Below are 16232 nucleotides of genomic sequence, written 5' to 3'. Positions count from 1 at the left end.
CAATTGGTATCGTATCCATAGGTCTTAAAGATATGGCTACGAATAAACCATACGGTTTAAATCCGTAGCTATAGTTTCCATAACTCAAAAGACAGCTACAGATTATATTTGTATTTAATCGTACTAATAGGCTGAAGTTAGTAGCAGCTACGGTTTCCAGATAAAAAGCTACGGTTAATAGCTGTAGCTATGGCCTATAATTTTTTAAAGAAGAAGAGAAATTATAATAATGGTATTTCTTACCATGGTAGTACATGCCCTGATAGAAATTATAATAACGTCTCTCATATACTAACAATAACCAATTTCACTAAGAGATGAATGATATAGTTTTAGATAAAGACACTAAGTTACCTAAAACCAAGGCTTTGACGTAAGAGAAGCTGCCAGAAGTAGATTCTCGTGGTGTTATCAATAGAGATAGAAAATTCAGTCTATAATTCTGTTATGGTTTTGCATCATAGAGAACTTTTTCTCTCTCATGGTTCCTATGTAACTTGCTTCTGTTACATTTCTGACATCAACAAGTAGATCCAATTTCATCCTATGTAACTTGCTTCTGTTACATTTCTGACATCAACAAGTAGATCCAATTTCAAGAAGTATGCTTAGCATGATTAGGATATTTGCTAGAATCTCAGGTTAGGGAACAAGTGTTAACACTAGATACAATAATACAAGGCCACTAGCAATCTTCTGCCACTGTCCAAGTCAACAAGGTTACTGGCTTCACCAATTAAAAATACAAAAGTAAATTTTACAAAAAAAAAAAAAAAAACAGATAAAACAAACCTTTTTTTCTTTTACATGCAAAAACTGATATTGATTTGGGTCTCAAGCACAAGAAAATAAATGAACTAGCCTTCGTCTAGAACTACAGAAAATGCTATCACAGTACGTTTTGATAGTCTATAGATTATAGTAGAGATACTATCAAGATGCCAAGCTTAGCAACATCACCCACTCACCACCAAAACTGAAACATGATATAAAAATCAGACTGATCCTTTTCTTTCTTTCTTTCTTTCTTTCTTTTTTCTAAGTCGCCACCAGTGGGATCTAGCAAGCTCAAAATTATGGGCTGTGAGAATTTTGAAATAAAAAAAGGCGAGTGCGGAAAATGTAACTCCATCTCTACCAGCTACTGGAAAGTAATGCCATTCCAACAATATACCTAAATGCTCAGAATAATTTGCTTAAATTTGAGAGTAGCAGCCAAACCAACATGTCAAATTGGATAAATATTTGCTTCTCAATCTGATCATAGAGCCAAGACAGTAGGTTTGGGTAACCTCCATTAAAGACACCTCGCATCATGTTTGATTTGCTTTTCCCCTTATCACATAAGTATGAAATATTCAGTCTATTGCAATTGTTCACTAAGCGATGAATGATATAGTTTTAGAAAAAGACACTAAGTTACCTGAAACCAAGGCTTTTGACGTAAGAGAAGCTGCCAGAAGTAGATTCTGGTGGTGTTATCAATAGAGATAGAAAATTCAGTCTATTGCAATTGTGAATTCTGTTATGGTTTTGCATCATAGAGATAACTTTTTCTTTCTCATGGTTCCTATGTAACTTGCTTCTGTTACATTTCTGACATCAACAAGTAGATCCAATTTCAAGAAGTATGCTTAGCATGATTAGGATATTTGCTAGAATCTCAGGTTAGGGAACAAGTGTTAGCACTAGATACAATAATACAAGGCCACTAGCAATCTTTTGCCACTGTCCAAGTCAACAAGGTTACTGGCTTCACCAATTAAAAATACAAAACTGTCAGTAATTTGGATTGGGTAACCAGCTTCAAGTCCCAAGTTCGAGTCTGGTTCTCGAAGACATGCACCCGGATCCGATCGGGTTCAGGTGCCCATAGTTTCTTTGGATCTAGGTTATGAGTTGAATTTGTGACAAACGAGAGCATTTACATGGTTGGGCCCACCTGATGGATGGATCAGATTGCACACACATGCACTATCAAGCATCTTATTGCATAAGCCCTTCATCACAAAGGACTGTAGATGTTCACTTTGTTCATGAGTACTAGTGATAGGCTCGATTGAATATTCCCATTGGAGGATTGGATCAAGTCTCCTAACCATGAGGTCCATTATCCTTGGATGTAATTAACTTGATCACGCACTGGTTTTAACTAATTCTTAAGTCACTTAGCAGCTGACACATGGATGGGAATGTGTACCACCTACATTAGGATTCCATGAAAGCCTCATATACACTAACATGAGATCCACTAGTTTTCCCAGGACTTTCTAGATACATCTTATAAATTAAAACCTCCATCAAGCCTTTTAAAGTTTCCTGGCACCTCAAATTGTTTTCACAAGGTTTCTACATCATTTTTTTTAATTGTTGGATATTTTTATTTCACCATTTAAGTATTTTTATCTTTATGGAAATTCAATGGTAAGCTTTTAGTTGTCCACCTATTGTTCTCACGTGGGATTTTGAGCCAAGAGTAGACACTACTCATAGTGGAAATGTTGGGTGCATGTAATAGATAGGTTAACAGACATTTGCTAATGTATGGCATATCCTACAAATACATTTGTAGGAATGAGAACTGAAAGTGGTTCTCCAAGAGATACCCTAGGAGCCTCCTATTTATGATCCTGTCCCCAACAGGGGTGGGTCATAAGGGTCACATATCCAACCCTACTTAGACATCTAAAGCCAAGAGAGGAAACGACAGCAGAAAAGAAAAAAAAAATGAGAAATTCATCTCCTCTCCTTCTATTTGTGTGGTCTGCCTAATTGAGCAACTCTCTTTACTCCAATCACAGCCGTTAAGAGTGTGATTAGAAGAAGACTCAGTGGCCTCCCCTTTATTGGAGATGGATAGAGGAGAGACCATCTTCATCAAATTTACGCAACTCAAGGAACATGATTGTAGGTCTAACTGCAACCATCCATTTTGATTCTTAGAAATCAGATTTCATCCAGACAAGAATAAGATCTTATAAAATCAAAATTTGGAATTTTCAATGTTTGAATGGACTATTCTAGTTTTCACAATTTGCAGACACCCAAAATCATATCCCAGATTAAAGATCCCTCTCTTTCAATCTTTTGCTTGTTTTCCACTAAATGTGAATTGTTGCAAATTTCTGTCAACTTTCTACAAGTCAACCATCAAGGGGTTAGGATCACCAATCTGGAAAAAAAATTCTGATTTTTTACAAGATTTTTGTGACATTCACCATCTATAACAAGGTCCATTAGTTCATTAGTGGTAAACCCTGATGTAAGAATGTTGAGCATCGACAACCTTTGCGTTCATTAAGGCTCAGATCCTCTCTCCTTTTATTGAAAATAAGAGGTATAATTTCTTACTTATGACTCCCAATTCAAAGAAATTTCAATTTTTTTCCTGATAGTGAAATAAGCACACATCTCAACATCAAGAGTTTTGTTAGGCGAACACACGAGCATATTCGAAAAAAGGGGAGAAAGACAGAAAATTGTTGATATGAAGCATGAAATTTGTTGATTTTTAAGTAGGAAAAGAAAATTGGTGTTACATTTCTGACATTAAGAAATTTCCACATATGAAAATTCGATTTCAAAACTGACAGTAATTTGGACAGTAATTTGGAAAGCCATAGATTTGTACAATGGTGTTGGGCCAGTGGTCTGATCCCAATCGGGTGTGAACAGAGTCTTGATATGCTAGACAGTACAAGTGGAGGTCATGGTTTGGTATATAGACCATTGATCTCATGGGCCCCACCAAAGATCAAGGATGCCCAAAAATTCTTCATGATTGCAAATTGATGGTTATGAGAAAAAATGTAGCCACTCCACATTCAGCAGAAAGAAAAAGGATTGGAAGGTTAGAATTTCTAATCAGTGTGATATTTTAGAACATGATCCATCCATGGTAGCACCCATCAGGTCAACAGTCTGGATCCCTCATCCCTGAACCATGGGTCCACTTGTATAAACATATCCCTGGCTCAAGGATAAAATGGTTCCTCCAAAATGACATATTTTACCAACAGAGCTGACTTAAATGAAAACTGCTGCATACCATTACTTGGCACATCATGCGCCGTTTTCTTGCAAGAGAGAAGTAATTTATCTTTTGATAAATCTTTAAAACCTATTGAAATACCAAAAAAACAGGGAAAATACCAAAAAACAGAGGCCTTACCTGTAAGGCTCAATCCGAGGCTGCACAGCGTGGTGGTAGGGGTCTTACCTGTAATCTGAGGCTGCACAGCGTGGTGGAAGGGAATGAGGGAGAGAGAGGTGGAGGCGGTCGCGGCTGGTGGTACCGATTGAGGGAGAGAAGGAGGGAGAGAGAGGTGGAGGCGGCCGCGGCTGGTGGTGCCGATTGAGAGAGAGAGAGAGAGAGAGAGAGGTGGAGGCGAACGTTGCTGGTGGCGGAGAGAGGGCTGCACGCGGAGGTCGCTCGTGGCAGGGATTGAGGGAGAGAGAGGGCTGCTGGTATTGAGGGCGATAGAGAGAAGGTTGCTGGGCTAGGGATCCCATGTAACCGGACCTACCGGTCTCTCACGGGAAAATCCCGTCTTAACTGTAGCCGTTGATTTCAAAGTTGAGCATCCGACGGCCAGCATCGTGACAACGCTCGACCTTACGGAAGCCTATGGTAAGGTCGAGCGTATAGTACCTTTTCCCATATATATATATATATATATATATATATATATATATATATATATATATATATTCCTTAGATCCACGCGGTCCATGCGTTTCTAAAGACAATTTTAGAAATATATAAAAAATGAAGTAGACCAGGTGGATCACACCACAGGAAACCACCACCAAAAATAATTCTTGGGAGCCACTCGAATGCTTATTTGCCACCCAACCTGTTGAAAAGGTCTAAAAGACCATGGATTAACGGACCACACTGTTCCAAAACCTTTGTGGCCCACAATAAGTTTTTCAAATATCAGACTGTTCCAAAACCTTTGTGGCCCACGATAAGTTTTTAACGGGCAATCACCATTGTTTCCTATGGTATGGTCGACCTAGATTTGGAACGGCTTCATTATTGGGATCAAGCCCTTAAATGAGCTGTCAAAACATATGGAAGGCGTATATATCAAAATGGCCCCACATCCACCGACGCCGAGTTCAATTTTTATGGCTGCGTATCAAGCGTCATACACTGCCGGATTATCAAATAATCCATCCATCTGAAATGAATGCAAGACCAAGCTCCGGTCTCTTGGTTGGTTTACCGTTGAGAAGAAAGGAGCGGTGTCTGCTTTGCTCCGCTTTCCAGAGGGTCGGTGTAAGAGATGTTGTTAACGTTGGCGGAACCCAGCTTCATTTCCCATTTTCTTTCCCATTCCCAACAATCCGGTAACTTTCTTTCCCCTTCTCTCTGATCAAAGATTTCATAGCATTCACTGCATATCTAGCTCACTTTCCCAACACGTATGGTAGTGGCTTCCTTGATATGTAAATGTGTGGAGAAATCACTTGCTGCACGCGTGTTGGCGTGGCACACGTGTGAGGGATCCTGGTCACTCGTCAAGAAGGGGGCCACCATGAACATGCCTTTTGTGTAGCAGCTGCGAATAAGGAAGATGGAAATTGAAATTCTGTTGATAGAATGCAACTTTGTGGGGGGACTGTATACTGAGATAAACTCTTCTTCTTCTTATTCCTCTCAAAGGGCCTGTTTGGGATGGGGGAATGGGAATGTGGATTTGGAAAATCCATGAATTCATCTGGAACTTGGATTCGGCAATCAAGCCAAAAACCATGGATTTGGGGAGTATTGATTGCTTTTGGGAGAGTTTCTCATTTTTTGAATTTTGCAATTAACTACTTTTAGGGGTTGTTTGGATGGAGGTAAATGGTTTACGTTGTAAATGATTTGCTAGTAAATCAGTTAAAGGCTGTAAATGATTTACAGCCTGTCTGTTTGGCTTTAAGTTGAATCATTTACAATGTTTGGATAGCCTGTAAATGGTAAATGAAATTTGCTTTATAGGCTTTCGTTCAAAAAAATAGAGCCGTTGCCATCTCCTCATTTACTAGTAAATGGAAACTCACATTTTTGCTGGTAAATGCGGAGGGGGCGTTGCTAGTAAATCATTTACAAGTGAATTAGAGCATTCAAACACAAGTAGTAAATGACTTGCTAGTAAATCATTTACTACTTGCCCCATTTACTACCATCTAAACGACCTATTAATGGATGCCAATCAACGGATTTTCGATATCCATGAATTTTCCAAATCCATGGGGAAAATCTATGATCCCAAACAGGCCATACAAATCCTATAATATTAGAAATGGATATGGCACCAATCAAGTTTCTAGTCATCATTCAGTATCAATTAACTCATAATATTAACTACAAATAATAACTATCAGCCTTCCTAAATGACTATACCTCTTAAGATACAAGATGTTCCAAAATGTTTGTTTTTCCCTAATTGTTGGAAGTGGGTTACTGTGGGCTTGCTTTTGGGACCCTTAATGGGCCTACATGATACATGTGGCACTCTCTCCAGGGGAGTCCTTTTTGGGAAATATCTCCTTGATTTCTGTCTCTTAAGGTAGAGTATTTCCTTATGTGGAAAGATTCTCAATCCTCTCACAACTCTCTCTCTCTCTCTCTCTCTCTCTCTCTCTCTCTCTCCACCTTATATAATGAGATGTCTCTTTCACCAAACCTAATTGAGAACAAAAAGCAAGTGGGAGAGAGGAGAAGTCAAAGAGAGATCTGTTCTTTTCAATCTCAACAATTGATCTAGGCTAATCCCCCCTTTGCCTAGTATCCAAGACATTAGATCTGAGGGGTGAATGTGGCCTTTCCTTCCCATAGTGGTCGGATTGCGCGTAACCAGATTGCATCACTGTTTCGCCTTTGCTTTCTTGGCATGATTTGCATCGTTGCAGTAGCCACATGAATCACAATCTGCTTTTGCTCAATTTGCATGCTACCGACATTATTAAGCCAGATCGTGTTACTAGTAACACCGCCTGAGGTATCATATGCCTTTTCTCCTATTCAGAAATATACCTAAGACCCTGGTAGAAAAACCAAGTTGGTCCATTCATGTGGTGGGCACATATGTACATTCCATATAGACTGTCAAACATCATTTTTCTCATACATGTGGCCCAACTGATGAATAGACTGGCCTGATTTTTGGCCATGTCATCTTAACAGCCCCACTTGAGGAATGACTCAAATCCTGCACACTTGTGCCACATCATCACATATCTGGTCTGACAAGTACAAAAGAAGGCATGTCTCATGCTTTGCTATGAATGGTCACAATTCGTCATTATTATTCATGTGATTTCGACATCTTAGGACATTCGTTTCCTCGGAAATTGCATTCAAGAATTGGGTTTTGTAAATTTGTAAGAAAAATGGGGATTAGAATGATGGCCGTTGGTGCTAGTAAAGATTCTTCGGAAGTTGGGCAACTTTACCTTGGGATGGACTTTGGCACATCTGGGGCTCGGTATGCGCTTATCGACAAGCAAGGAAGGATCCATGCTGAAGGGAAAAGAGAATACCCGCAACGTATTGTAAGAATGTTTCTCTAAAAAATAGCTTCAAACATTGATGTTGTTTCATGATGGAGATCTTGTGTCCTTTCTTATTGTGTGTTTGGTCACTTATGATCTTTGAAGTTTGGGAACTTTACAATGTCTGTCTCTTTAGTGTTTTCTTTGATGTAACTATTTCTTATTATTGGACATTGGTGATTATGTTTCCTGACTAGATATACCAATTCAAACTGTAATATTTGATGGAAAAAAATGGAAGGGTCATGATGCATTCGGATGCGACAATGTCCTTTTGCAGCATGTCCATGCCAGTGGGCCCATGGTGGTTGAGTATTAAAAAAAAAAAAAACCCAAGGCTCTCAGAACATTAAACACTGATAAGATTCAAACTTAGGAATTTGGCGAGGGTAGAATTTTGGAGGAGATATGGGGATCAAGGACAGGCTGATTTGGCAATAAATACAATATGGTGCAACTAGCACATTTGGAGACACAGGAATGCTCGGCAATGTAGGCATCTAGCAACAAATGTTAGGATTTAGTAGCAAAACATGCTAATCTTGAGTAACAGATGCATAAGGGAGAGAATATCTCAAAAAAGAGTAGAAAACTTTTCATTCAACCATCTTCCAAATCCAATCACACGCGCAACATGAGTAATTTATAGTGTAAGACATTTAATGCTGCAGGAAGGTTACCTGGGCATTAAAAGATTTAAGGAAGTTGATAAGGAATTCATAATAAAGATGATATGGAGGATGATCTCAATGTACACCAAATGTTTTTGAGTATATTTAAGGCTTGTTTGCATTGGTTGAAATAAAAAAGTATTTGAAAATGTCACATCCGAAGAAACCTGCAAAAAAGGAAAAGGTTTCATTTTTCTTTAGGTATGAGGCAAGAAAGGAAATGATCCTTTTCCAAGGAAATCTGTGGAGAGGAAATCGATTTTCTTAGACCACTTGTCTTCCACAAATGAAGGAAACCATCACATTTGAGGAAATCAATTTCCTTTCTTCAGTGAAAAGGAAATATGTGGGGAATTCTCACTTATTAGAGGTGGTCAAGCTGAGGTTCTATTCTCATTCATGGGTATGTTTGATGGAGCTAAAAAACAACTTCTAGTGAGCTTCTAGATGGTTTGTGGGTCATGAAAATTTCAGTTTTTTTTTTTTTTGGTGGTGGGGAGATAAGCCATTAAAGAATCTAATACCAAATTGCTCTATTGAGGAGAATGAAAGGCCTAGATGGGTGGACCCATAGGATCTGACATTATCTCCATGATTTTAGGGACCTTCATAAAGCCGAAGATGGATGGCCCTTGTCCAACAACCTGCCTAACTCTTATGGGAGTGGAAAGGGGCTAACCATCCCTTTGATTCAAACGTTAGGATGGCAATTGGATAAGATCAATGCTATAGATCATATGATGGGCGCTATTATGGATAAATGAGCGTACTCTCATTCCTTTTAATATTTTCTCTCGAAGTGTTGGGGATTGGGAATATGTTTGCATCAACAGAGTTCCTTTATTTATAACACGAGTGGATCGGGAGAAGTTGGTTACAACATAGAAAAATGTCGATCAAATTCTCTCGAAAGAGCACTCAATCGAGTTCCCCACTTGATTCCCTGATAAGATTGGTGACCATAAGCAATTACAATGCTTCCTCGACTGCCTCAACTATTTGTCTCCCTATTATAGGACCTAGCAGCCGACCTATCTATTCCTTTCGCCTTTTAAATCGTCTCAGAAAAGAATCTTAGGAGCCTTGGGACTTGCAACACATTGAAGTAGTGCAACGGATAAAGGCCCCGTTTAGCATCTTCCGACACTCGCCCTTCCTTACAAAGATTACCCCAAGATCATTGAGTTCGATGCTTCAAAAATCGATTGGGGTGCTATCCTTAAGCAGCGAGCTCCAAGTGGTATCGAGGAACTAGTTCAATTCGCCTTTGGCACTTAGAGCAAAGCAGAGGCCAATTACCCTACAATTGATGAAGGAGATCCTCGTCACTCCATGAGAAATTCAAAAGTTCTAAGCTCAAGTTCTCAACTAGGAGTTCACTCTTTGAATAGATTTTAAGTTAGTTAGAGTCCTTGCCAAGGGTGTTAAGGCCCTAGCTTCCACTCAAATGTTTGCATGATTGTAGACAAAGTTCTCCATGTTCAACTATGAAGTTAAAAACATCGAGGGCGATTTGAACTCTCTCTTGGATTTTCTAACTGGGGAATTTCTTGTCACTGCACCAACTCTCTCCTCCGCCCTGGGGAGAAAGATGATGGAGATAGAGAAAATTCATCATCTAACGATGAGAGCTCCTCAGCTCCCCTCCTGCGAAAGGAAGAATTAGTGTGATATCTGTAAGGCAACCCTTCTACCCCTCTTGACGAAACGACCTATCCTTATCTCATTCTCATCCAACCTTATCTCTACATCTTCTTAATTTGAACTTGAATTTGAATTTTGAGAGACAAAAGGGTACTCATTCGAAGATATTCCAAGGGGAAACTGTGTGGGACCCACCAATGAATGGTTGCCCACAAGTGCGCCCAATAGTCCCATATCCAATATTTCCCACTTAATCATTATGTGGGAGGGGTACGATGTAGGTGGTCCAGCTAGCTTGTCTCATTTTTTTTTAAAAAAACCAAAAACTAAAAGACCATGATTAAAAAAGCAGGGCATACAATTAGTTGGAAACATCTCATGGGTGTTTGAGTACTAAGTGGCTACCTGACTAACACTCAATAACCCAAGCTTTGCTATGCCTATCCTAGTCCTTATGAATTATGACCACATTAGATGGAGTTGAATCCTGATATGGGGTACTCAGCTAGCATATGCACTTATCTAACTCATCGAGTTTATTTAGAAAAGTCAGTTTTTTTTTTTTTTTACAAACATTGGTTTACAACCCTTTTTAAAGTAAGTACATACTACGTATACTTTTTGAAAGAATATTGCTTACAAGTGACTATCAAAACTTAATATTGCTGGCAGCTAAGTTTTCAAATGCGTGCTAATGTTTTAGAACCTTAGTGTAGTTGTCACAAGATCTTTCCTATGCAGATGTGTAATTTGGAATCAACTAAGCCACAACCAATATAAGGACCTTCATCATCGTACACTAAAGTAGTGACACTCGTACCTCCTATATACAAGAGGAGGGTAGCTAAGGGCACAAATAATCAATAGTCGCTTATGGGACTGACTATTTACATGATACAACAATTAGATGGAATCAAAGCAATCTATTTGTAAGTAAAAAGTCCCAGTACTTGACTACAATTCGTGTTGTAAAGTGGTCAATATTAGGCATATGCTGGATTCATAGGTCATAACATGTGAGGCATGACTCATCTCATCCTCTCATGACTTGGCTTTAATATGAAGCCATAATGTTCATAACGCAGTAGTGCAATTGCATGTGGTTACGTTATTTTGACTTTGACAAGTCATCTTCAGTTTTTGGGATTGAAGGTGGATGTAATATCTCATATTTAGCATCTTCATCCTTTATTCTTTACAAGAGAGGCAATTCATACCTCAATGTATGAACATTGCCTTAATTGTATCTCTCTCGTGTATTAAGGGTTGGTCTACCTGTGCAAGTGGATGACCGGCCTGTCGACAAAGATGATCACCTAAACTCTTATCACAAGACTACTGTTGATGATCAACATACATAGTAATGAATGCACACAATACAGAAGTTAATGTTATAACTTATAACCATAAAGAGATAACCATTAGATCACTGATAGAAAGAAAGGCAAGACTACAAAACTCAAGCCATTCTCAATCTCTTCTTTCTAAGGGAAACCTAAAAGAGATATATAAGAATGGGTTTCGTCAGGAGATCTTCCAACTTCTCTTTGGCGTGAATGTAGCACTACAATCTTATCTCTAATATGATTATAAATGTAGTGATATCTGTAATGGGTATGTACACAATTTTTGGTGATGTTTGGAATCCTTTTCTACATAAATGGCAGTGGTGTTTTCTATCCTCAACGAGAACAAGTTCACAATTGCCTAAGAAAACACTCAGATTCTATAAGAAGTTGGACCCAAATATAAAACCAATTGTAACAGAGCACGCGTATGCTCAATTACTTCTTAGACAACACAATATACATTTGACAACTTGACAAGGTCTAGAGCACTCCATATTGTTTATAGGGCCACCTATTGTAATCACATAAGGTATAGAGGGCATGGCCGATTTCTCAGCATTTGTTTGGGAATATGACTTATTATCCAACTTGGTAATATATTCCATAGGGTTTCAACAGGCTCAGAGTTTTTCTTCCCCTTTCTACAGCCCACCGTGATTTTTCTTCCAATCACGACCGGTCTTGCTTTCTTGATCCTCAGTAGAATAAAGAAACTCTATAGGTTCTTTGGTCGAAAGGCCCTTGAGTACACTTTTCAAAGGTTCTTTTGCCATACATTCCACCTCTAGATCCTACAATGAGAGTTGTTTTCCCAACCCTCTGTGGCTGGACCTTGGTCAAGGTCTCCTTGCTCAGCCAAGCATATGCTGCAACGGTTAGGCATCAAACTTGTTTCTAGAATCAAGTTGAGACAACTTGCTCCATCGGTTTTTCACCTTATTGAAGTTTTGTAAGAACATCATGTTGCCCTGTGTCAAATGGTGCAATGTAGTTCTCCAAATACAACAAAACTCAACCTACAAAACTTTCCAACTTATCCTGGACTGGGAGTCTGGGATCCTCCACAACCCTTACGTGCCTTATAAGGTGTTTTGCATCATCATCCATAAGGCAAAAAAATGTTTGACCTGTCTTCATCCTCCATTCTATCTTCTCTGAGTTTCTTGAGTGCATCATGAAAATAACTGTCCCCCAATGTGTTAGGAAATATGCCTCCATTAGGCATCTCTAGTTTATGCTTTTGTGAGCAATGAGATTCAGAGGCCGAATGACACACCACACTGCATTAGGTCATCATTGTAGATCAAGAATCTTTTCCTTCCATTAACAACTTTTGATTTATTCTTTGAGGGAATGTAGCACTGCCCACTACTTGATCTCAATATATGCAAGCAAACGGACATTCCATGCTCCTTCCAATCCAATCCTTGAGGAATCATAGAAGTAGGCCTAGATTGCCAACACAGGTTTGGCACCGCTTGTTGGGTTCTCTGTGCAACAAATATCAGAAAACCCACACTGTTATATAGCATACAAATATAGAGAACACGGAAGATAAATCCTATGATGAAGAAGTGGATGAAAAAGGAGGAGAGAATACAAAAGAGAGGATATCATCTAAGAATGGTCTCTACATGTCCCGCCACCTCTCTCTACTCTCTACTACACCCATATGTCGTACTGCCTCTTTTTTTTTAAAAAAATAATAATTTCTCTCTCTCTCTCTCTCTCTTGTAACCTTTCCCTTTTCAGCTGAACTCTACCCTCCTTGCTCATAAAACACTAAAGAAACCTACTTTAGACTTTCCTAAAGTCTAGTAAAACTTACCAGATTATGATATTACTCCTGGACACCTCGTTTCGGAGAATCCATACCAAAGCTTAGAAATTCCTATTGTAACGCAAGTAAACCTATTATCTTAGTTTAGCGATGTTTCTGAAAAGGTGCAGATGCATGTAGTGCATGTCAATTTCGACAACTCCCAACTTTGTATACAATTCCAATTTCCAACCCATCTCTTCCCACCAGAAATTTGTATTAAAAAAAATCCACTGGAAATACAACTTCCAACAAGACTCCTTGTTCCAAGACATAAATGAGCTAATGACAGGTAAACCTTTTATAGAACTATTCCCAAGTAGAATTTGCAATTTGCCTACACTATCCCAAACAAGTACGTGTATTCCTAAACGACTTTTCAATTTCTGCACATGCAACTTAAGAAAATGCCTAGAACAGAAGCTTGAGTAACAATATTGATCCACATTTGCCATGCAGCATCTGATTTACCAAGTTAGCACAGAATTCAACCCCATCTCCCTCTATTGACAATGTCATGTAAGCTGAAGATATACGACATCATTAGTCTACTAATAGGAAGTAACCACTGATGTCTAACTGACGTAATTCGCTATGATTTGTCAGACGTGCAAAGCAGAATTTATACCATACATTAACAACTAATACATTGGATATGTTCCAGTTAAAATAGCATTTATGTTGCTTTATCGCTTTGGTTTGGTTACCTGTCATGTGGAAGACTAATATGAACACCTTGGTGCCTATAACAAGCTTTGATTAGTCACATTTTACAGGAATACAGAGACATTTTATGGTCACTTCACATTTTATAGGAATACAGAGACATTTTATGGTCACTTCACATTTAACAGGAATACAGAGACATTTTATGGGCACTTTTAGATACAGAATGATTCTTTAGTTACAGAATGAACCACGTGAACCATATCTTCAGGCACAAGCATTCTCCTTTTCTTTATTTAGGGGTTCCATTTAAAACTGAGCTATTTTTGCCGTTGATAGAGTGGAATGGCATAACAGGATTCATGTAGCCGACCCCAATTAATTGCGATAATGCTTAGATGAGGATGATGACTTAAAACTGAGCTATTTACCAAAAATATCCTAACTAATACCAGCATTTTCTGAAGTAGATTTAAAGCATGGTTTCCAGATTCAGACGAGTCGGAGTCGACTTGGATTTGGTATTACCTGATTCAGTTTGATACCGGAAGTCACATCCGCTCAACACCCCGATTCACCCCCATGTTCAGGCGAGTCAGGCCAATTTGGCCCCAAATCGACTCAGGGGATGAATGAGTCAATCTGGATTGCTGAGTCTTTTAACCGGGTTTTAAAGTAATTCTCAGAAAGAAGCTGAAATTCGTTATCAAGTAGCCCATGTCGATTGTATGTCAGATTTCCATAAGGCACATGCACATGGAAAAGTGCTTATATCCAAATTGTGAATCCATTAACTGACCTGCCTACCAAACTTCTTTATTTATTAAAATATTCTCATTAACTTGTGATTTTTCTTTACAAAGCTTGTTCTGAGAAGTGTCCTCTTTCTTTATTAGTAACCACAGTGAAATGTCATCTCTTTCCCCAGAATTTTAGTCCTAGCAATCTTCTTCAAGCTCTGCTACATGTCCATTTCTATTTGATTTCTGAAGGTCTTGTTTTTATCTTGACAGGTTGAAGATGCAATAGACTGGGCAAGCTCTTGGAACGAAACACTTCTCTTGCTACTTGAAGATCTTCCAGTTAGTCTTCGTCCATATGTTACTTCTATATCTATAGATGGGACTTCTGCTACAACTCTTATAATTGACAGGTCCATATCTTATTCAGAGAGGAGAGGCCCCTTCCAAATCTGTCTACATGCAGGATCCATCTTGTTGCTTTTTCTTCCACACAAGGATGCCATTTGCGGACTGAGCATTCAAATTTTGTGACTGCAGCTCCACAGGAGCACTCTTATGCAGACCTTTTCTTTATAATGAAAGCTGCCCTGATGCTTTAGGAATTGTTAAGTCCATTGCTCCTGAAAACCATACGGTTTGCTCTGGCTCATCTACCCTTAGCAAGCTCATCTCGTGGTGGAATTCTCATGATTCAGATAAAGGATCTGCCATCTTGATGCACCAAGCTGATTGGTTGCTATGGCTTCTTCACGGGAAGCTTGGAGTGTCTGACTACAACAATGCTCTGAAGGTATTATTTATGCTTCCAATGTCCGTTGTCTTTTCATGCTTTGTTTTACACACACACACACACACACACATGTAATAATTGATTAGTCTATTCATGCATGACTTCAATCACATGGCAGAAATATCATGTGGAACCCACAATTTCATATTCAGGCTTCCAAATTAAATGAGCAAAATCAAATGGTTAAGATGTTGGATCACTATGAATTTTGGGCCCTGATTCATCCACAATGGGACTCATGATTTGGACGATCTGGGTTACGTAAATATATGCTGTATCGTGGTATGAGACTACACAAAATTAAAAAGTGGTAGTGACCTGTCAACATAGTTTAGCCAAATTATTTATAATGGTCCAAGTCAATCTAAGTTATCGCACGGCTAAGGGAAAATTATGATATTTGACCACAGAGAAACTGATGAAGAATCCAATACTTCTGACCAATGGATCTAGGAAAATGCCCAAATTATGACCTAGTAATGGAATAGTATGGAATCCTCAATAAGTGCAAATGTCAATTTTTTTATACGACTAAGGACACGTGGGATGCTTCACAAGAGATGTATTCATCTGACAAAAACATTTTTCATACTTATCAATTATTTGAAGAAATATTCAAGCTCCAACAAGGAGACAAATCATTGGGTGAATGTGATGGGGACATCACGCGCACACGCGCACTCACGCCGCCACCCCTACGCACGTACGTACGTAGATGGAGGACCCCACCATCGATCTGTCTCGATGACGACGTCCAGGGAGGGCCTCCTAGCTAGAAGTCAAGTTTTGGTTCAGAAAAGTGGCCCGATTGTCAAGAAAAGCCCACCATGGGATCTCATGATCGTGGCCCACTCGTCAGATTGGTTTTATATTTTAGGTTTTGCTTATTGTTATTATTTAGAACATCGTGAACGCTTTAGATTTTCTCGTTTGGTTTTTATTTTAGTTTACTTCATCGCCAAGTAATAGGTGTCGCACATGGTGCGAGTTTTTGGGTATAGG

At 38.9% G+C, this 16232-nt stretch overlaps 1 protein-coding gene across 2 annotated transcripts in view; it reads left to right on the top strand.

Moving 5' to 3' along the window:
- The first annotated feature begins 5202 nt into the window (after positions 1-5202).
- LOC131243373 (D-ribulose kinase) overlaps positions 5203-16232 on the top strand; it is a 56573-nt gene continuing 45543 nt past the window's right edge. For both annotated transcript variants that reach the window (XM_058242695.1, XM_058242694.1), the window contains exons 1-4: positions 5203-5355; positions 7328-7548; positions 14711-14850; positions 14978-15230. In XM_058242695.1, coding sequence (XP_058098678.1) covers positions 5292-5355; positions 7328-7548; positions 14711-14850; positions 14978-15230 — 678 coding nt within the window. In that variant the 5' untranslated portion in view covers positions 5203-5291. The remainder of the gene's footprint in view (positions 5356-7327; positions 7549-14710; positions 14851-14977; positions 15231-16232) is intronic.

The sequence above is a fragment of the Magnolia sinica genome, chromosome 4 (genome assembly GCF_029962835.1).
Source record: "Magnolia sinica isolate HGM2019 chromosome 4, MsV1, whole genome shotgun sequence".
Classification (NCBI taxonomy): Eukaryota; Viridiplantae; Streptophyta; class Magnoliopsida; order Magnoliales; family Magnoliaceae; genus Magnolia; species Magnolia sinica.
Note: the sequence above shows the minus strand (reverse complement) of the source record. Positions and strands in the feature narration are given on the sequence as shown.